A 21,463-nucleotide genomic window follows, 5' to 3' on the forward strand; every position below is an offset into this window, starting at 1 on the left:
TGGTCTGTAATTTCCAATTTTTATAGTGTCTTTGTCTGGTTTTGGTATCAGTGTAATTCTGGCCTCATAGAGTGAGTTTGGGAATGTTTTATCCTCTTCAATATTTTAGAATAGTTTGAGGAGAAAGCAATCTTGAGAAAGAAGAATGGAACTGGAGGAATCAACCTGACTTCAGGCCCTACTACAAAGCCACAGTCATCAAGACAGTATGGTACTGGCACAAAGACAGAAATATAGATCAATGGAACAAAATAGAAAGCCCAGAGATAAATCCATGCACCTATGGACACCTTATCTTTGACAAAGGAGGCAAGAATATACAATGGATTAAAGACAATCTCTTTAACAAGTAGTGTGGGAAAACTGGTCAACCACTTGTAAAAGAATGAAAATAGAACACTTTCTAACACCATACACAAAACTAAACTCAAAATGGATTAAAGATCTAAATGTAAGACCAGAAACTATAAAACTCCTAGAGGAGAACATAGGGAAAACACTCTCTGACATAAATCACAGCAGGATCCTCTATGACTCACCTCCCAGAATATTGGAAATAAAAGCAAAAATAAACAAACGGGACCTAATTAAACTTAAAAGCTTCTGCAAAACAAAGGAAACTCTAAGCATGGTGAAAAGACAGCCTTCAGAATGGGAGAAAATAATAGCAAATGAAACAACTGACAAAGAACTAATCTCAAAAATATACAAGCAACTCCTGCAGCTCAAATGCAGAAAAATAAACGACCCAATCAAAAAATGGACCAAAGAACTAAACAGACATTTCTCCAAAGAAGACATACAGATGGCTAACAAACATATGAAAAGATGCTCAACATCACTCATTATCAGAGAAATGCAAATCGAAACCACAGTGAGGTACCATTTCACGCCAGTCAGAATGGCTGCGATCCAAAAGTCTACAAGCAATAAATGCTGGAGAGGGTGTGGAGAAAAGGGAACCCTCTTACACTGTTGGTGGGAATGCAAACTAGTACAGCCCCACTAGTACAGTTAAAAAACTGGAAATAGAACTGCCATATGACCCAGCAATCCCACTGCTAGGCATACACACTGAGGAAACCAGAATTGAAAGAGACACGTGTACCCCAATGTTCATCGCAGCACTGTTTATAATAGCCAGGACATGGAAGCAACCTAGATGTCCATCAGCAGATGAATGGATAAGAAAGCTGTGGTACATATACACAATGGAGTATTAACTCAGCTATTAAAAAGAATACATTTGAATCAGTTCTAATGAGGTGGATGAAACTGGAGCCTATTATACAGAGTGAAGTAAGCCAGAAAGAAAAGCACCAATACAGTATACTAATGCATATATATGGAATTTAGAAAGATGGTAACAATAACCCTGTATGTGAGACAGCAAAAGAGACACAGGTGTATAGCACAGTCTTTTGGACTCTGTGGGAGAGGGCGAGGGTGGGATGATTTGGGAGAATGGCACTGAAACATGTATAATATCATATATGAAACAAATCGCCAGTCTAGGTTCGATGCATGATACAGGATGCTCGGGGCTGGTGCACTGGGATGACCCAGAGGGATGGTATGGGGAGGGAGATGAGAGGGGGTTCAGGATGGGGAACACATGTACACTCATGGCGGATTCATATTGATGTATGGCAAAACCAATACAATATTGTAAAGTAATTAGCCTCCAATTAAAATAAATAAATTTATATTTAAAAAAAAAGAATAGTTTGAGGATAGATATTAAGTCTTCTTTAGATGTTGAAGCTGAAACTCCAATACTTTGGCCACCTGATGCAAAGAGCTGACTCATTTGAAAAGACCCTGATGCTGGGAAAGATTGAAGGCGGGTAGAGAAGGTGATGACAGAGAATGAGATGGTATCACCAACTCAATGGACATGAGTTTGAGTGAACTCCGGGAGTTGGTGATGGACAGGGAGGCCTAGCGTGCTGCAGTCCATGGGGTCGCAGAGTTGGACACGACTGAGCGACTGAACTGAACTGAAATGTTTGGTAGAATTCCCCAATGGCTTGGCAAATAAAGATTCTGCCTGCAATACAGGAGACACAAGGGGTGCAAGTTCAATCCCTGGGTCGGGAAGATCCCTTGGAGGAAGGAATGGCAACCCACTCCAGTATTCTTGCCTGAAAATTCCCATGTACAGAGAAGCCTGGGGGGCTACAGTCCAAAGGGTTGCAAAGAGTTGGACATGACTGAATGACTAAGCACACACACAGAATTCTTCTGTGAAGCCTTCTAGCTTTGGACTTTTGTTTGTTGGGAGTTTTTGACTACCAATTCAGTTTCAATACAAATAATCAGTCTGTTGAGATTATCTGTTTCTTCCTGATTCAATCTATGAAGATTATATGTTTCTAGGAATTTACCCATTCCTTCTAGGTTGTCCAGTTTGTTGGTATGTAACTGTTCACAGTATTCTCTTATGACAAGTTGCAACTTGTCATCTTTAATTTCCAAGTTAGTGTATTTGGATCCTCTTTTTTTCTTTTTTAAAATATCTATCTATCTATTTATTTTTATTGTGCCAGGTCTTAGTTCTGGCATATGGATCTTTAGTTGTGGCATGTGGGACCTAGTTCCCTGACCAGGGATTAAACCCAAACTCCCTTCATGGGGAACACAGAGTCATAGCCACTGGCCACTAGGGAAGGCCCCTCTCTTTCTCTTAATGAGCCTGGCTAAAGGCTTATCAATTTCGTTTATCTTTTTAAAAAACCAGCTCTTTTCATTAGTCTTTTCTATTGTGGGTTTTTTTTTTTAATTTAAATTTATTTATTTTAATTAGAGGCTAATTATTTTACAATGTTGTATTGGTTTTTTTTAATCTCTACTCTGATCTTTATTATTTCTATCCTTCTGCTGACTTTGGATTTTGTTCTTATATTTCTAATTCCTTTACATGGTAGGTTTGGTTATCTATTTCTCTTGTTTCTTGAGGTAAGGCTGTATTGATATAAACTTCCCTCTTGGGAACAGCTTTTGCTGCTTCCCATAGCCTTTGGAAAGTTGTGTTTTTTAATTTTCATTTGTCTCAGGGTGTTTTCTGATTTCCTCTTTCATTTTTTTTGGTTGACTTATTGGAGTTTTAGTACCATGTTTCTTAGTCTCTACATATTTGCATTTTTCCCACTTTTCTTCCTGTAATAGGTTTCTAGTTTCATAGCATTGTGATCTGAAAGGATACTTGGTATCATTTCTGTCCTCTAATGTGCTGAGACTTGTTTTGTGGACCAGCATGAGAACATTACATGTGCATGTGAAAAGCATGTGTTCTTCTGTTTTTGAATGAAGTCCAGTTGGTCTAATGTGTTATTTAATGTCACTGTTTCCTTGTTGATTTTCTGCTTGATGGTGTGTCCATTGATGTGAGGTGTTAAAGTCTCCCACTGTTATTGTATTGCTGTCAATTTGTTTCCTTTGTGTCTGTTATACAGTGCACTGTTGTTAGCTGTAGTTACCATGCTGCACCTTACAGGACTTATTTTATAACTGGACGCTTGTATCTTTTGGCTCCCTCATCCAGTTTGCCTACCACCTACTCCCTGCCTTTGGCTATTTTGTCTCTATTAGCTTGACTTTTCTTTTCTAAGATTTCACATATTCAATACAAGTAAGATCATACAGTCTTTTTTTTTCTTGTCTGATTTATTTCACTTAGCATAATGCACTCAAGGTCCACCCATATAAAATTTTAATTTTAGCTATTTTCTCTTTCAGGTCTAATGTTTCCATTGTATTCTATTTTGTATCTATTTTCCTGCCATTATTTTCAATTCATTTCAAGAGTGTTCACATGCACTTCTTAGCGCACAGTTATATGAGCTTCTTTAAAATCTTTTATAATTCCAACACTGTGTCATCTTGGTGCTGGGCTCTGTTGATTGTCTTCCCCTTATAAGCTGTTGACATTTTCATAGTTTTCTGTATATCAAATAATTCTGGGTTGTATCTTGGACATTTTGAATATTACATTATGAGCCTTAGTTTCTATGAAGAAGAATAATTAGGTTTTTCAAGTAACTGATCCAGTTTAGGGTAAAAGTTCTTACTGCCCTGCAGGAGCTCTATTTGTTATGTCAGTTAAAATTTTCAAGGTGTTTTCAGTGTTATTTCGATAACGTGGATCACTCTGTGGCTAGTCTGAGACTTATAAAATGGTCCACTCCATAATTTCGTTCTCAAATTTTGGTTCTCAGTGACTTTAGTATTCTATTTAGGGTTAGATCCACACAAGCACGGTTTGGGTATAAGTCCAGGAGATCATAAACAACTTTATGGTATCATTTCTTGATCTTTTTCCTTTCTGTATTCTTCCAGACACTTCTTGGCTTCCAGGAGCCCCCCTTTGCCTGCATTTTTGCCTGCATTTAGTGGCTTTCATTTTCCCAGTCTGCCTTATGCTTCCTGTAACTGTGTCTGCCTCTGGAGCCAAGTGGCAGGAGAGCAGAGTGGGAAAAAAGGAATAGGGCTTCTTCCCACATGCTCTTGGGGCTACGTTTCTCCTGGTCATAAAGAATCCCCTTCCTCAGAATTTTAGGGGCCTTCCTGGCCATCACTGCCATACGTACTGATATAATAAGACTTCCTGGGAGTCTAGGGTGGAAGTAAATGATAACATAGAAGATTTCCCCATTTATTCATATCCTCAGGGTCCCTTTCCCCTTTCTGCAGACTAGAGAAGACTTTTTGGAGTACGTTTGGTCCATACTCAGTCTTAAGCTGCTATTGAGGTCAAGAACCACAAACAAAAAAAGGTAACTCACCACAGGATTAGCTTAGTTTCAAATACTGGCTTTCTACTCCAACCCACATGCTATTATTTATTTATAGCCCTTGGGAAACTGACTTATACATCCTCCCAATGTTATTAGTTGCATTCAAAATGAGGAGATGGAATGAAGTATTGTACTCCCTAATCCTTGTTTCTATATTTATGTTTCCTTAAATCACTAAGAGAATTTTCTAAGCACTGTTTGCTTACTTTGTGTGGAATACAAAAAAGAAAATGGAACATTTATATGATTAATACCCAAATTTTAAGTAAATTTGATAACTTTATAAAGTAGACAAAATCTGGAGGGACCAAGTGTATTTCTGGATAATGGGGTGATAAAGAAAGGGACAATATTCTTGCTCTACCAAGCCCCCATGCAATACTGGTCCTTACTGTCTGAAGGGTAGAGCTATAAGGTGTAAGAGTCTTCATGGGTTGCATTTTAATTAAGCACCCCTGCAAGAATATAGCTAAAACAAAGTCTTGCTTTGGAGAAATGTCAGGCTGTGTGGGCTGACCAGCTGGTATAATTTGGGGTTTGGAGACCTGCTGACAGTCCTCATTTCACATTGTTGAATGACAACCTGTTCTGCCATGGTTGCCACATATGGCTGTACAGATTGCAGACTACTGATTCCAAGAGAAACTTTTCTTTTATCATGGATTTTGAAGTGAATGGCACTTCCCTGAGCTGTGTGCATTTTGGCTGCTTGCTCTGCTCACAGCAAAGTCCTGGGCAATTAGGAAAATCAGAATGTGGCAATGACAGCATGCTCTCTCTTTTTTTCATTTACTCTCTGCCTCTTTTCCTTTTCTCCCAGTGTTGGAGGAAGATGATCATTACCTCTCCAAAGTCTTTGAACCTCCCTGGAAGAAGCCATCCATTCTCGCAGAGTGCCCCGACAGGATTGAACCACATGGGCTGGCCAGAGCCCACACCTGACATTGGTGAGTTATATGACTCTCTCTTTTCTTTTTCACGCTCCAGTGTCCTGACAAAAAGAACAAGACGTGAGAGCATGTTGTTGACAGCTGTGTTTGCTTGTCTGGCATAAGTAACTTGAGTGTGAGAAATAGATCACTGTCTTTAACACTTTCAATTAGGAAGAGGTCCCTAGTACCCATATAAAGGAATTCTTGGCTTGAGGAAGATTTTGTTATTGAATTCCTAGACCTGGCTCCATTCATTTATTTTGAGCAGAACTACTGACCATTCCTTGAGACTTATAAAAGGGTATAACTTCCAGAAGAAATAATTACAGAGAGAGTTGTCTAATCCAGGGACGAGGCTTGGGTGTTTCCCCTTCTCGGGGACAAGGCTCTTGAATTTTGTGGCAGTCTTTCTGAGTCCCTTTTCCAAGTGAAGTGAAAGTCGCTCGGTCGTGTCCAACTCTTTGCAACCCCATGGACTGTAGCCTGCCAGGCTCCTCTGTCCTTGGAATTCTCCAGGCAAGAATACTGGAGTGGGTTGCCATGCCCTTCTCCAGGGGATCTTTCCAACCCAGGAATGGAACCCAGGTCTCCCGCATTGTTGGCAGATTCTTTACCAACTGCCCTTTCCCAAAAACTATGGCAAAAGCATCATATCATCATATCACATATTTGTCCATAAAAGGGCTGATTTTTGTGCCAGGAGGAAACTGGGCCCCAGTGAGAGCCAGGAGTTGGTGATGGACAGGGAGGCTTTGTGTGCTGCAGTCCACAGGGTTGCAAAGAGTCAGATACAATTTAGCAACTGAACTGAACTGAACTGAGAGCCAGGATGCAGCCTCTTCATGTACAGCCACCACCCTTCCTGAACTTAACCCAGGAACAGCTGGACATGATGAAAATGCTCAAAGCTCTGAGTACAAGGACAGATGTTAGATCTCAGGTACAGATTACGTTAGATGGAAACCTTATGGTTTAGAGGCATCCAGCTGATTGAAGGAAGAGGCCAAATATGGTGCATGCATGCTAAGTCGCTTCAGTCATGTCTGACTCTATGTGACCCTATGGATATAGCCTGCCAGGCTCCTGTGTTCATGGGGTTCTCCAGGCAAGAATACTGGAGTGGGTTGCCGTGCTCTTCTCCAGGGTATTTTTCTGATGCAGGGATCAAACTTGCTTCTCTTATGTCTGCTGCATTGGCAGGCAAGTTCTTTACTACTAGCACCACCTGGGAAGCCCAAATATGGTGCTTAAAAAAGGATAAATAAGAATAAACGCATTAGACAGGTTTGGAAAAACAAAATGGCTATACATATCAAACATGTACTTTTCTAGACTTGGGGATGGGGACAGGGCGGGTATTCAAGGATGTCTGTAGTTTGATCCTATTGGAGCTAAAGACCTGTAGAAAGCCAATGAGGTTAGCAAAAGATGATATGGCAGAGTAGTGAGTGAGTCCTGATCATTAGAGCATGGACTATGCTGTGCTGATGAGTCAGCTCTGATGCAGACATGAGACCTGACCTCTGAATCTGACTAAGTGCATACTGGGTGCTGGTCCTGCAGGAGCTGGGTACTCAGATGTTTAGCTACCATGATTGTTTTCCATTACCAAATGTCTGTGCTTATGCTACATTGTGCAGTGGGCTTTTATTCCTCCCCAGATAAGATTATAATCTCAAATTTACCGTAAGCAAAGTCATGAAAATGGATTTGACAGCTGCTGAAAGAATCCTTTCAAAGAAAAAATAGTTCTAACATAAACTCTTCATTAAGTCTCGAAACAGTTTAGAGGCTTATGGAAGGGACAGTAACAGGTAAGCGTAGCATTTTTCCTGGGATAATCCTTATTTTGGCTCTTGAAATGAAACATTCTTACAAATTCATGCTTAATAATCATATTCCTATTATTTCGGGGCCTCATTTGAATTAATTAGCAGATGAATTTATTGCAGAATAAGAGATTTTTAAAAGCCTCTGTGACAAGTTGCACAGCATACCCATGCCAAGGACACTGCTCTGAAAGTCAGAAGTCAGGGCTCTGGCTTTAGCTGTCTGTCATATAGGGGTGAGAAATTGGGCACACCCCTCCATTTCTCTATCTCATACTTCTTTTTACATAAAAAAGTATAAATCTTGTATTCACCAGATTAATATGAGGGTTAGCTTGGGTCTCTGTGAATATTTAGCTTAGGAAAGCTTTCATTTCTTTAATTATTTCTTCTACTCCAACTTTTATATTCCAAACTTCTGGGATTTCTTTCTACCCCAGATTCTATCCCTAGAATCTCTCATTATTTTTATTGTTTTATCCTTTTCCTCATGGTTCTAGGTTCCTCAGTTTTATCTTCAACCTTGTTTTTCTGGTTTACCTCATCTACTGTTCATTGTGATTCAGTGATGTTTTTAATCTCCATGCAATCTTTCCAATGTCCTCTTGAAGCTTCTTAAAAAACAGAAAGTTGGGAATTTTGTAAAATTTTCTGTTGATGTTTTACAAATCCATTTCCAAGTTCTATGCTTTTCTTTTAACTGGTAACTTTTTTATAGGTGAAATTTCTCTATTTGCTTATCTTTATAGACATCAGCTCTTCCCCAACAATGGCTGGTTGACAAGTAGCACTGGAGACATCCTTTCAGAGATTGTTATAGGTTCCTCTTAAAATTCAAGCACAGCTGAAGCAGGAAGTTAAGCTTCCCTATAATGTGTATCACAGGTTCCATCACCTGGAGTGAGGGAGCTTTAAGCAGTCCCAGTGAGATCTTTGCCTCTTTTCAGAACTTAGCTATGTTTCATAGAGTAGTCAAGAATTAGCATGATGTGTGAACATGCCACCTTCTGCCCCACAGACTGGTGCCCAAGATAAAGTCTACTACACTCACTCCTCTCTGAGTGGAATCAGCAGGTCCAGATATGACTCTGTGAGCCCCAACATGATGACCGCACACAGCATCACATAAAGCCCTCTGCACCTGCAGAACATTTGTTGAAAAGACTATTTTTCCACTTTGAATGGTCATGGCCCCTGTAGTTGATCATAGATGTATGGATTTATTCCAGGACTATCAATTGTATTCCATGATCTATGTCCATTCTTGTACTAGTAACCACACTGTCTTCTTTACATTACTCTGTAGTAAGGTTTGAAATCAGGAAGTGGAATCTCCCTACTTTACCCTTCTTTTTCAGGAATGTCATGGCTCTTTTGAATCCCTTCTAGTTCCATATGACTTTTAGAATCAGTTCAGTCATTCAGTCGTGTCCAACTCTTTGTGATCCTATGGATTACAGCACTCCAGGCTTCCCTATTCATCACCAACTCCCAGAGCTTGCTCAAACTCATGTCCATCGAGTTGGTGATGCCATCCAACCATCTCATCCTCTGTCGCCCCCTTCTCCTCCCACCTTCAATTATTCCGAGCATCAGGGTCTTTTCCAGTGAGTCAGTTCTTCACATCAGGTAGCCAAAGTATTGGAGTGTCAGCTTCAACATCAGTCCTTCCAGTGAATATTCAGGGCTGATTTCCTTTAGGACTGACTGGTTTGATCTCCTTGCAGTCCAAGGGACTCTCAAAAGTCTTCTCCAACACCACAGTTCAAAAGCATCAATTCTTTGGGGCTCAGCTGTCTTTATGGTTCAACACCCACGTCTTTACATGACTACTGCAAAAACCATAGCTTTGACTAGATGGACCTTTGTCAGCAAAGAAATGTCTCTGCCTTTTAATATGCTGTCTAGGTTGGTCATAGCTTTTCCTCCAAGGAGCAAGCATCTTTTCATTTCATTGCTGCAGTCACCATCTGCAGTGATTTTGGAGCCCACTGTTTCCATTGTTTTCCCATCTATCTGCCATGAAGTGGTGGGACCAGATGCCATGATCTTAGTTTTTTGAATGTTGAATTTTAAGCCAGCTTTTTCACTCTCCTCTTTCACTTTCATCAAGAGGCTCTTCAGTTCCTCTTCACTTTCTGCCATAAGAGTGGTGTCATCTGTGTATCTGAGGTTATTGATAGTTCTCCTGGCAATCTTAATTCCAGCTTATGCTACATTCAGCCCAGCATTTCACATGATGTGCTCTGCATCTGATGGGATTCTGATGAGGATTGCATTGAATCCGTAAATGAGTTTGGGGAGCATTGTCATCTTAACAGTGTTGAGTTTTCTGATCCATGAACATAGGATTTTTTCCCATTTATTTAGATCTTTTGTTTCTTTCAGTGACAGTGTGTCATTTTCAGAATACAAGTTTGTACTTCCTTTGAAAATTACTTCCTAAGTATTTTATATAATATTTGATGCTTTGAAATGAAACTGTCTTCTTAATTTCATTTTCAGAATGGTCACTAAAAATGCATAAAAATACAATTGACTTTTGTATCAGTCGGTTCAGTTCAGCTGCTCAGTCGTGTCTGACTCTTTTCGACCCCATGAATCACAGCACACCAGGCCTCCCTGTCCATCACCAACTCCCGGAGTTCACTCAGACTCACGTCCATCGAGTCAGTGATGCCATCCAGCCATCTCATCCTCTGTCGTCCCCTTCTCCTCCTGCCCTCAATCCCTCCTAGCATCAGTCTTTTCCAATGAGTCAACTCTTCGCAAAAGTGGCCAAAGTACTGGAGTTTCAGCTTTAGCATCATTCCTTCCAAAGAAATCCCAGCACTGATCTCTTTCAGAATGGACTGGTTGGATCTCCTTGCAGTCCAAGGGACTCTCAAGAGTCTTCTCCAACACCACAGTTCAAAAGCATCAATCCTTTGGCACTCAACCTTCTTCACAGTCCAACTCTCACATCCATACATGACCACAGGAAAAACCATAGCCTTGACTAGACGGACCTTTGTTGGCAGAGTAATGTCTCTGCTTTTTAATATGCTCTTTAGGTTGGCCATATCTTTCCTTCCAAGGAGTAAGCGTCTTTTAATTTCATGGCTGCAGTCACCATCTGCAGTGATTTTGGAGCCCCCCAAAATAAAGTCTGACAGTGTTTCCACTGTTTCCCCATCTATTTCCCATGAAGTGATGGGACCAGATGCCATGATCTTCATTTTCTGAATGTTGAGCTTTAAGCCAACTTTTTCACTCTCCACTTTCACTTTCATCAAGAGGCTTTTTAGTTCCTCTTCACTTTCTGCCATAAGGGTGGTGTCATCTGCATATCTGAGGTTATTGATATTTCTCCCGGCAATCTTGATTCCAGCTTGTGTTTCTTCCAGTCCAGCGTTTCTCATGATGTACTCTGCATAGAAGTTAAATAAGCAGGGTGACAATATACAGCTGTGATGTATTCCTTTTCCTATTTGGAACCAGTCTGTTGTTCCATGTCCAGTTCTAACTGTTGCTTCCTGACCTGCATACAGGTTTCTCAAGAGGTAGGTCACGTGGTCTGGTATTCCCATCTCTTTCAGAATTTTCCACAGTTGATTGTGATCCACACAGTCAAAGGCTTTGGTATAGTCAATAAAGCAGAAATAGATGTTTTTCTGGAACTCTCTTGCTTTTTCCATGATCCAGTGGATGTTGGCAATTTGATCTCTGGTTCCTCTACCTTTTCTAAAACCAGCTTGAACATCAGGAAGTTCATGGTTCACGTATTGCTGAAGCCTGGCTTGGAGAATTTTGAGCATTACTTTACTAGCATGTGAGATGACTGCAATTGTGCGGTAGTTTGAGCATTCTTTGGCATTGCCTTTCTTTGGGATTGGAATGAAAATGGACCTTTTCCAGGCCTGTGGCCACTGCTGAGTCTTCCAAATTTGCTGGCATATTGAGTGCAGCACTTTCACAGCATCATCTTTCAGGATTTGAAATAGCTCAACTGGAATTCCATCACCTCCACTAGCTTTGTTCATAGTGATGCTTTCTAAGGCCCACTTAACTTCACAATACTTTAGATACATATAATTTTATACAATTACTTTTTAAATCAGTTAAAGGAAAAAAAGAGGGAAAAAGAACTTATAGTATCTTTTATAAATACATAATTACCTTTACTAGTGCTCTGTTTTTGTTCATATGCATTTGAATTGCCATCTAGGGTAACTTGTTTTCAGTCTGAAGAACTTGGGTATTTCTTGTAAGTTGGGTCTCCTAAAACAAATTTTCTAAGAGTTTATCTGAGAAAGTCTATTTGCCTTTGTTTTTGAAAGAAATCTTTGCTGGATATAGAACTTTTGGTTGAGAGGCTTTTTTTTTTTTTCTCTTAGCAATTTTATTATTATACCACTTCCTCTGGCCTCTACAGTTTCTGCTGGAAAGTCAGCTGTTAATCTTTCTGGGGTTCCCTTGTAAGTTATATATCATTTTTATCTTGCTGTTTTCAAGATTTTTCTCCTTGTCTTTTGCTTTCAGCCTATTTAGGATGATGTGTCTCTTTTGGGGTGTCTTTCCATTTATCCTACTTAGAATTTGTTGTGCTTCCTAGACATGTTTGTTTTTTGTTTCTCAGTAAATTTTGGAAGTTTTCAACTATTATTTCTTTGAGTTTTTTTCTCCTTTCTCTCTCTTCTCTTTCTGGGACTCCTATTATTTTGGTGTGGTTAATGGGGTTCCTCCATCTACTCGTGGCTGGGAAAGGAGGGCCCTGCCTGGTACCCACCTTTAAGAAATCCTTCCACCTAACAGTGACAGTGCTAGGGGATTGTTCATTATTTCTCTGAGACTGTATTCTTTTTTTCACTCTTTTTTCTCTCTGTTCTTCAGTTTGCATAATCCCTATTTATCTCTGCAGGTATGCTACTTCTTTTTTCTGTGATTCAAACCTACTATTGAGACCTTCTGGTGAATTTTTAATTTTAGTTACTGTACTCTTCAACTCTAGACTATCCATTTTCAAAAAATAATTGCTATTTATCTATTGATATTCTCTATTTGCTGCAACTTGTGTTTAAAAAACAAATTTCAACTGAGTAAATTTGAAGATCTATTTGCCTTTGTTCAATTATTCATAGAAGGGAAAAAAGTAGAAACAGTGCTGATTTTATTTTCTCGGGCTCCAAAATCACCGTGGATGGTACTGCAGTCATGAAATTAAAAGATACTCGCTCCTTGGAAGGAAAGCTATGACAAACCTAGACAGTATATTAAAAAGCAGAGACATCACTTTGATAACAAAGGCCTCTATAGCCAAAACTATGGTTTTTCCACTAGTAATGTATAGATGTGAGAACTGAACCATAAAGAAGGCTGAGTGCCAAAGAACTGATGCTTTCAAATTGTGGTGCTGAAGAAGACTCTTGAGAGTCTGTCAGACAGCAAGGTGCTCAAACCAGTCAACCCTAAAGGAAATCAATAGTGAAGCTGAAGTTCCAATACTTTGGCCACCTGATGCAAAGAGCTGACTCACTGGAAAAGACCCAGATTCTGGGAAAGATTGAAGGCAGAAGGAGAAGCAGGTGATGGAGGTTTGAGGTGGTTGGATGGCATCACCAACTCAATGGACATGAGTTTAAGCAAACTCTAGGAGATAGTGAAGGATGTGGAAGCCTGGCATACTGCAGTCCATGGGGTTGGAAAGAGCTGGACACAACTTAGCAAGCGAACAGCAACAATAATTCATGAATCAGAATAGTATCCCACCAAACAAGTAGAAAGGAGTTTCTGAGGAACTGCACAAGTTGGAAAGTTTTTATAGGTAGAAAGAGGGTAAAACAAAGAAGTTAAAAGAATAGATTGTTTCAGGCACTCTGTCTATCAGATCTAATCCCTTGAATCTATTTGTCACTTCCACTGGGTAATCATAAGGGATTGGATTTAGGTCATACCTTAATGGTCTAGTGGTTTTTCCTACTTTCTTCAATATAAGTCTGAATTTGGCAATAAGGAGTTCATGATCTGAGCCACAGTCAGCTCCCGGGCTTGTTTTTGCTGACTGTATAGAGCTTCTCCATCTTCAGCTGCAAAGAATATAATCAGTCTGATTTTGGTGTTGACCATCTGGTGATGTCCATGTGTAGAGTCTTCTCTTGTATTGCTGGAAGAGGGTGTTTGCTATTACCAATGTGTTCCCTTAGCAAAACTATTAGCCTTTTCCCTACTTCATTTTGTACTTCAAGGCCAAATTTGCCTGTTACTCCGGGTGTTTCTTGACTTCCTACTTTTGCCTTCCAGTCCCCTATAATGAAAAGGACATCTTTTTTGGGTGTTAATTCTAGAAGATTTTGTAGGTCTTCATAGAACCATTCAACTTCAGCTTTTTCAGCATTACTGGTTGGGGCATAGACTTGGATCACTGTTATATTGAATGGTTTGCCTTGGAAATGAACAGAGATCATTCTGCCATTTGTGAGATTGCATCCCAGTACTGCATTTCAGATTCTTTTGTTGACGATGATGGCTAGTCCATTTCTTCTAAGGGATTCTTGCCCACAGTAGTAGATATAATGGTCATCTGAGTTAAAATCACCCATTTCAGTCCATTTTAGTTCACTGATTCCTAAAATTCGATGTTCACTCTTGCCATCTCCTGTTTGGCCACTTCCAATTTACCTTGATTCATGGGCCTAACGTTCCAGGTTCCTATGCAATACTGTTCTTTACAGCATCCTACTACTTCCATCACCAGTCACATTCACAACTGAGTGTTGTTTTTGCTTTGGCTCTGTCTCTTCATTCCTTCTGGAGTTATTTCTCCACTCTTCTCCAGTAGTATATTGGGCACCCATCAACCTGGGGAGTTCATCTTTCAGTGTCCCATCTTTTTGCCTTCTCATACTGCTCACGGGGTTCTCAAGGCAAGAATACTGAAGTGGTTTGCCATTCACTTCCCCAGTAGACCATGTTTTATAAGAACTCTCCACCATGACCCATCCATGTTGGGTGGCCCTACATGGCATGGCTCATAGCTTCATCGAGTTAAGACAAGGCTGTGGTCCATGTGATCACTTTGATTAGTTTTCTGTGATTGTGGTTTTCATTCTATCTGCCCTCTGACTGATAAGGATAAGAGGCTTATGGAAGCTTCCTTTTGGCAGAGACTGACTCAGGGGGAAACTGGGTCTTGTTCTGATGGGCAGGGCCATGCTCAGTAAATCTTAAATCAATTTTCCGTTGATGGGTGGGGCTGTGTTCCATCCCTGTTGTTTGACCTGAGGCCAATAAGGAAATAATGGTGACCTCCTTCAAAAGGTCCCATGCACACTGCTGCACTCAGTGTCCCAGACCCTGCCGCAGGCCACTGATGACCCTAACCTCTGCTAGAGATTCCTGGACACTCAGAGGCAAGTCTGAGTCAGTCTCTTGTGGGGTCACTGCTCCTTTCTCCTGGGTCCTGGTGCACACAAGGTGTTTTCTGTGCCCTCCAAGAGTCTGTTTCCCCAGTCCTGTGTAAGTTCTGGTGGCTCTGTGGTGTGGTTAATGGTAACCCTCTCCAAGAGGGCTTATGCCATACCCAGGTCTGCTGCACCCAGAGCCCTTGCCCCTGTGGCAGGCCACAGCTGACCCATACCACCACAGGAGAAACTCAAACATTCAAATGCAGGACTGGTTCAGTCTCTATGGGGTCCTCTGGTGTGCACAAAATTTTGTTTGAGCCATCCGAGTGTCTCTGCCAGGTATGGGATTTGATTTTAAACTCAATTTCACCACCTCTACCATCTTGCTGGGGCTTCTCCTTTGCCTTGGATGTGGATATCTTTTTGGTGGGAGTATCTTTCCTGTCAACAGTTGTTCAGTAGCAAGTTGTAATTCTGGAGTTCTCCCAGGAGAAGATTAACACACGTCCTTCCACTCCACCATCTTGCAAACCTGGAAGCAAAAGGCAAAGGAGAAAAGGGAAGATATACCCATTTAAATGCAGAGTTCCAAAGAATAGCAAGGAGAGATAAGAAAGACTTCCTCAGTGATCAATGCAAAGAAATAGAGGAGAACAATAGAATAGGAAAGACTAGAGATCTCTTCATGGAAATTAGAGATACCAAGGGAATATTTCATGCAAAGATGGGCACAATAAAGAACAGAAACGATCAAGACCTAACAGAAGCAGAAGATACTAAGAAGACGAAGCAAGAATACACAGAAGAACTATACAAAAAAGATCTTAATGACCCAGATAACCACGATGGTGTGATCACTCACCTAGAGCCACACATCCTGGAATTTGAAGTCAAGTGGGCCTTAGGAAGCATCACTACAAACCAAGCTAGTGGAGGTGGTGGAATTCCAGTTAAGCTATTTCAAATCCTAAAAGATGATGCTGTGAAACTGCTGCACTCAGTATGCCAGCAAATTTGGAAAACTCAGCAGTGGCCACAGGACTGGAAAAGGTCAGTTTTAATTTCAATTCCAAAGAAAAGCAATGCCAAAGAATGCTCAAATTACCACACAGTTGCACTCATCTCACACAGTAGCAAAGTAATGCTCAAAATTCTCCAAGAGCACGGCATCAACTGTACGTGAACTGTGAACTTCCAGATGTTCAAGCTGGATTTAGAAAAGGCAGAGGCATCAGAAATCAAATTGCCAACATCTCCTGGATCATCAAAAAAACAAGAGAGTTTCATAAAAACATCTACTTCTATATTGACTGCGCCAAAGCCTTTGACTACGTGGATCACAACAAACTGGAAAATTCTTAAAGACATGGGAATACCAGACCACCTTAACTGCCTCCTGAGAAATCTGTATGCAAGTCAAGAAGCAACAGTTAGAGCCAGACATGGAACAATGGACTGGTTCCAAATCAGGAAAGGAGTACATCAAGGCTTTACATTGTCACTCTGCTTATTTAACTTATATGTAGAATACATCATGCAAAATGCTGGGCTGGATGAAGCACAAGCTATAATCAAGACTGCCAGGAAAAATATCAATAACATCAGGTATTCAGATGACACCACCCTTATGGCAGAAAGTGAAGAACTAAAGAGTCTCTTGATGAAAGAGGAGAGTAAAAAAGTTGGGTTAAAACTCGACATTCAGAAAACTAAGATCATGGCATCTGGTCCCATCACTTCATGGCAAATTGATCAGGAAACAATGGAAACAGTGACAGACTTTATTTTGGGGGGCTCCAAAATCATTGCAGATGGTGACTGCAGCCATGAAATTAAAAGACTCTTGTTCCTTGGAAGGAAAGCTATGACCAACATAGACAGCATAGTAAAAAGCAGAGACATTACTTTGCCAACAAAGGTCTGTCTAATCAAAGCTATGGTTTTTCCAGTAGTCATGGATGGATGTGAGAGTTGGACTATAAAGAAAGCTGAACCCTGAAGAATTGATGCCTTTGAACTGTGGTGTTGGAGAAGACTCTTGAAAGTCCTTTGGACTGCAAGGAGATCCAACCAGGAAATCAGTCCTGAATATTCATTGGAAGGACTGATGCTGAAGCTGAAGCTCCAATACTTTGGTCACCTGATGCGAAGAACTGACTCACTGGAAAAGACCCTGATGATTTGAAGGCAGGAGAAGAAGGGGATGACAGAGGATGAGATGGTTGGATGGCATCACTGACTCAATGGACATGAGTTTGAGTAAGCTCTGGGAGTTGGTGATGGACAGGGAAGCCTGGCATGCTGAGTCTATGGGGTCGCAAAGAGTCGGACACGACTGCTCAACTGAACTGAACTGGAGTTTGCTCAGACTCAAAGCCAATGAACTTAAACTAGTTTTAATACTGAATATTTTCTCAGATCTCATGAACCTGAAAAGCGTTTGTGTTAGTTTATAATTCTCAGAGCTTATAATTCTCAAACCCTTAATTTGTGCTTGTTTGTAAGTGCTTGTTTGTTTTTAAGGCAATTAAATAGAGCTCTTTTTACAAATTAATTTTAGTAATATCATCCAGAGGTAGGAAATACCACACATCAACCACATATATATTAGGTTGGTGAAAACATAATTGCAGTTTTGGACTGTAAATTTCAAATCATTATAACTAGGTTTAATCATATCTTTATTAATCAAAATAGGAACCATTACAATCAACGTATTTTTGCCAGTGAGAAATAAATTTGTTTATTCCTGAGGCAGAAAAATCTATGCTTTGGATTTTTACAAATTTTGATGAACACTTGGTTTTTGACGAACACTTGGAAAGCATTTTTTGCCTCTTCCTGGTTGTGGAAGTGTTTTCCCTGCAAAAAGTTTTTGAGAGGCTTGAAGAAGTGGTAGTCAGTGGCATAAGATTAGATGAATCTGGCATCTAAGGCAAAGCTTCAATGCCCCATTTGTTCAATTTTTGAAGTGTTGGTTGTGTGATATGTGGTCAGGCATTGTCGTGGAGAAGAGTTGACCCCTTTCTGTTGACCAACACCAGCTGCAGATGTTGCAGTTTTAGGTGTATCTCATTGATTTGCTGAGCATTCTTCTCAGATGTAATGGTTTCGCTGAGATTCAAGAAGGTATAGCAAATAAGACCAGCAGCAGACAACAAAACAGTGACCATGACCTCTTTTTGGTACAAGTTTGGCTTTTGGAAGTGCTTTGGAGCTTCTTCTCGGTCCAACCACTGAGCTGGTCATTCCCAGTTGTTGTATAAAATCCACTCTTCATAACATGTCACAATCCGATTAAGAAATGGTTCATTGTTGTTGCATATAATAAGAGAAGATGACATTTCAAATGATAGATTTTTTAATTGCAGTCAGCTTGTGAGGCTTCCCAGGTGGTGGTAGTGGTAAAGAACCCACCTGCCAATGCAGGAGACATAATAGATGAGAGTTCAATTCTTGGATCAGGGAAGATCCCTGAAGGAGGAAATGGCAACCCACTCCAGTATTCTTGCCTGGAAAATCCCATGCACAAAGGAGGAGCCTGGCAGGCTACAGTCCATAGGGTTGCAAAAAGTTGGACATGACGGTAGCAATTTAGCACACATGAGGCATCCACTTATCAAGCTTTTTCACCTTTCTAATTTGCTTCAAATGCCAAATGACCATAGAATGGTCGATGTTGAGTTCTTCACAACTTCGTGTGTAGTTATAAGAGGATCAGCATCAATGATGACTTGCAGTTGGTCATTATCAATTTCCAACTATCAAGGCTCTCTACTCCTTTGCAAAACTTCTTAAACCACCATTGCACTGTGTGTTCATTAGTAGTGAACTAATGTGTTGTTGAGGTTGCAAGCTGTCTCTGCTGCTTTATGAACCATTTTGAAATCAAATAAGAAAATGATTCATATTTGCTTTTTGTCTAACATCAGTTCCATTGTCTAAAATAAATATAAAATAAACAGCAAATAATAAATTATTAGCAAAAAATAAATAAATCAAGAAATGTACATTAAAATGATATATACCATAACCACAATTTATTTAGGAATGTATTCCAATATCAAATGGCAAAGCTCAACAATGCAAAACTAAAATTACTTTTCACCAACCTAATACAGACAGAGAAACATACAAATGCAAACAGAGACCTCATAGCTTCGTTTTAAAATTTTAGTTACCAGACATATAGAATGATGTAAAAATCACTATTTATAAAAGAACAATTGGAATAAGTTCATCTGTTTCAGATAGCTAAAACTTTCTTGGCTAATATTTGTGGAGAAGACACATTATTTTTCATTTCTCTAAATTCAAATGACCTTTCCCCTCTTTTATTCTCCAGATTAGAATTACCTCTCTGAAGTTTGTGATTTATATTTATTGTTTGTCCAAATGAAACCTGAGAAGACATTTGAAAGGATTTAATAACCCATCCACCTATTTTGGAATGTCTTTTTCTCTCTCTGTACAATTAACTTAGGGGAAAAGGCCTTAGAAAAGTCCTGAAAGGCTGTGAACCTTGGCTTCCATTTTGGCCAAATTTCTGATCATAGAGTTCTTAAATCCTTTCAAACGTCTTGTCAGATTTCAGCTGAGACAAACTAAATATTTCTGGTAGTTTGAACTAGATTTAAAGGTGTTCTCAAAGACAATGCAGAAGATATTATCCTAACAAGATCTTAGAGCCACTTCCAAAGATAGCCAAAAGGAAGACTTAGATAATGACGAACAAGAAGATGACAGTTGTCCCTGGGAGAGAATCAATAACCAGTATGTCTGGACTTGGACAGGAGGGCACATGAAATTTTACTTTCCTTTCTCAACTGGGCACTACAAACAAGGATTACCAGGATGAGCACTCAAATAAAAGAGGATAGAGGGGAGCGGTAGAAATCACATCAGTCTTGGGAACCCCTGGTGGTCCAGTGGCTAGGACTCCGTGCTCTCACTGCCAAAAGCCCAGATTCGATCTTGTACCTCTTGTGTCTTTAATTTTTCATTAGCATTTTGCAATAGATATTTAATGAAGCTACTTTTTAATTCTGAAGCTTTTTGAGGTTTCTGCAAACCAATTAAAATAGGTTATCCCATTCTGCTTGATATAGGAACTCTTTACTTTTTTTTACAGGCTGTTAGGATTATATTTTATGATTTTTTAAACAGATGTGAGAGATATTAACAGCTAGAATCCATGGCTAAAAAGGAAGTATATAAAGTGTTAGAATAACAGTCATATGGAAATCATGTAGTATAATTGCTTAAGTTGAAAAAAAATGAAGTAAAAGACAAAAGACCCGAGTTAAATTACAAAATTGATATAAAAAATCTGTTATATCTATCCTATACTTGATTATTTTTGTATGGCTTTTAAAGATGCACTTGTTCTACCAGTTTTTAGTTGACTCTCACAGAATTTCTATGGGATGGAACTAATATTCCTTGCGACTTTCTCACTCCTTCTTTTGCAACTATATTTATTATTCCATGAAAATAAAGTTATATATTTTTAAATTTTTTTAAGTTTTCCATTATTTTATTACAGGATATTGACTATTCTGTGCCATAAGGTAAAAGCTTGTTGTTTATCTATTTTATATATAGTAGTTTGTATCCATTTGGAGAAGGCAATGGCACCCCACCCCAGTACTCTTGCCTGGAAAATCCCATGGATGGAGGAGCCTGGTAGGCTGCAGTCCATGGGGTCGCTAAGAGTCAGACACGACTGAGCAACTCCGCTGTGACTTTTCACTTTCATTCATTGGAGAAGGAAATGGCAACCCACTCCAGTGTTCTTGCCTGGAGAATCCCAGGGACGGAGGAGCCTGGTGGGCTGCTGTCTATGGGGTCGCACAGAGTCGGACACGACTGAAGCGACTTAGCAGCAGCAGCAGCAGCAGTTTGTATCCATTAATCCCAAACTCCTAATTTATCCCTTTCCCCTTTGGTAACTGTAAGTTTGTTTTCTATGTCTGTTTCTGTTTTGTAAATAAGTTCATTTGTGTTGTATTTTAGAGTCCACATATAAATATTTGTCTTCCTCTTTCTGACCTACTTCATTTAGTATGATATTCTCTAGATTCATCCATGTTGCTGCAAGTGGCATTATTTCATTCTTTGTCTTGATTCAGTAGTATGTATGTGGTATATACATAGTGGAATATTTCCCATGGTGGGGGCAGGGCAGCTACATCTCACTGCACAACTTTTGTCCCCTGATATGCCCTGAACCTCAGGTAGTAAGCCTTAATTTCAGCTGCCATCACCACTGTGGTCTTAAGAAATGTGGATCCCTTTTGCATACCAGAACTCAATGAAGACAGTAAGTGCTGTTTCCTGAACAGTAAATGCAAAGGCCCTCAGGCCGTAGCTGGAGTGCAAAGAGCAAGGGAAAGAAAGTGATGACAGAAAGTGGGGTCTTGCTGGACTTGGACACTTATTTTGGAGGGAGAACCCACAGACAGACTGGGAGGGTGTCTCCTGATCTGTGACTCATCCCTCCCACAGCAGTTCTTCCTACCTAC

The 21,463-nt window shown here is 40.0% G+C and overlaps 1 protein-coding gene across 2 annotated transcripts in view; it reads left to right on the plus strand.

Annotated features, from left to right (window-relative positions):
* The window catches only part of ARHGEF4 (Rho guanine nucleotide exchange factor 4), a 330,100-nt gene that overhangs the window by 194,926 nt on the left and 113,711 nt on the right, over positions 1–21,463 (plus strand). For both annotated transcript variants that reach the window (XM_061431639.1, XM_061431648.1), the window contains exon 4: positions 5,617–5,743. In XM_061431639.1, the coding sequence (XP_061287623.1) occupies positions 5,617–5,743 (127 nt within the window). The remainder of the gene's footprint in view (positions 1–5,616; positions 5,744–21,463) is intronic.

This window comes from Bos javanicus, chromosome 2 (assembly GCF_032452875.1).
Source record: "Bos javanicus breed banteng chromosome 2, ARS-OSU_banteng_1.0, whole genome shotgun sequence".
Lineage (NCBI taxonomy): Eukaryota > Metazoa > Chordata > Mammalia > Artiodactyla > Bovidae > Bos > Bos javanicus.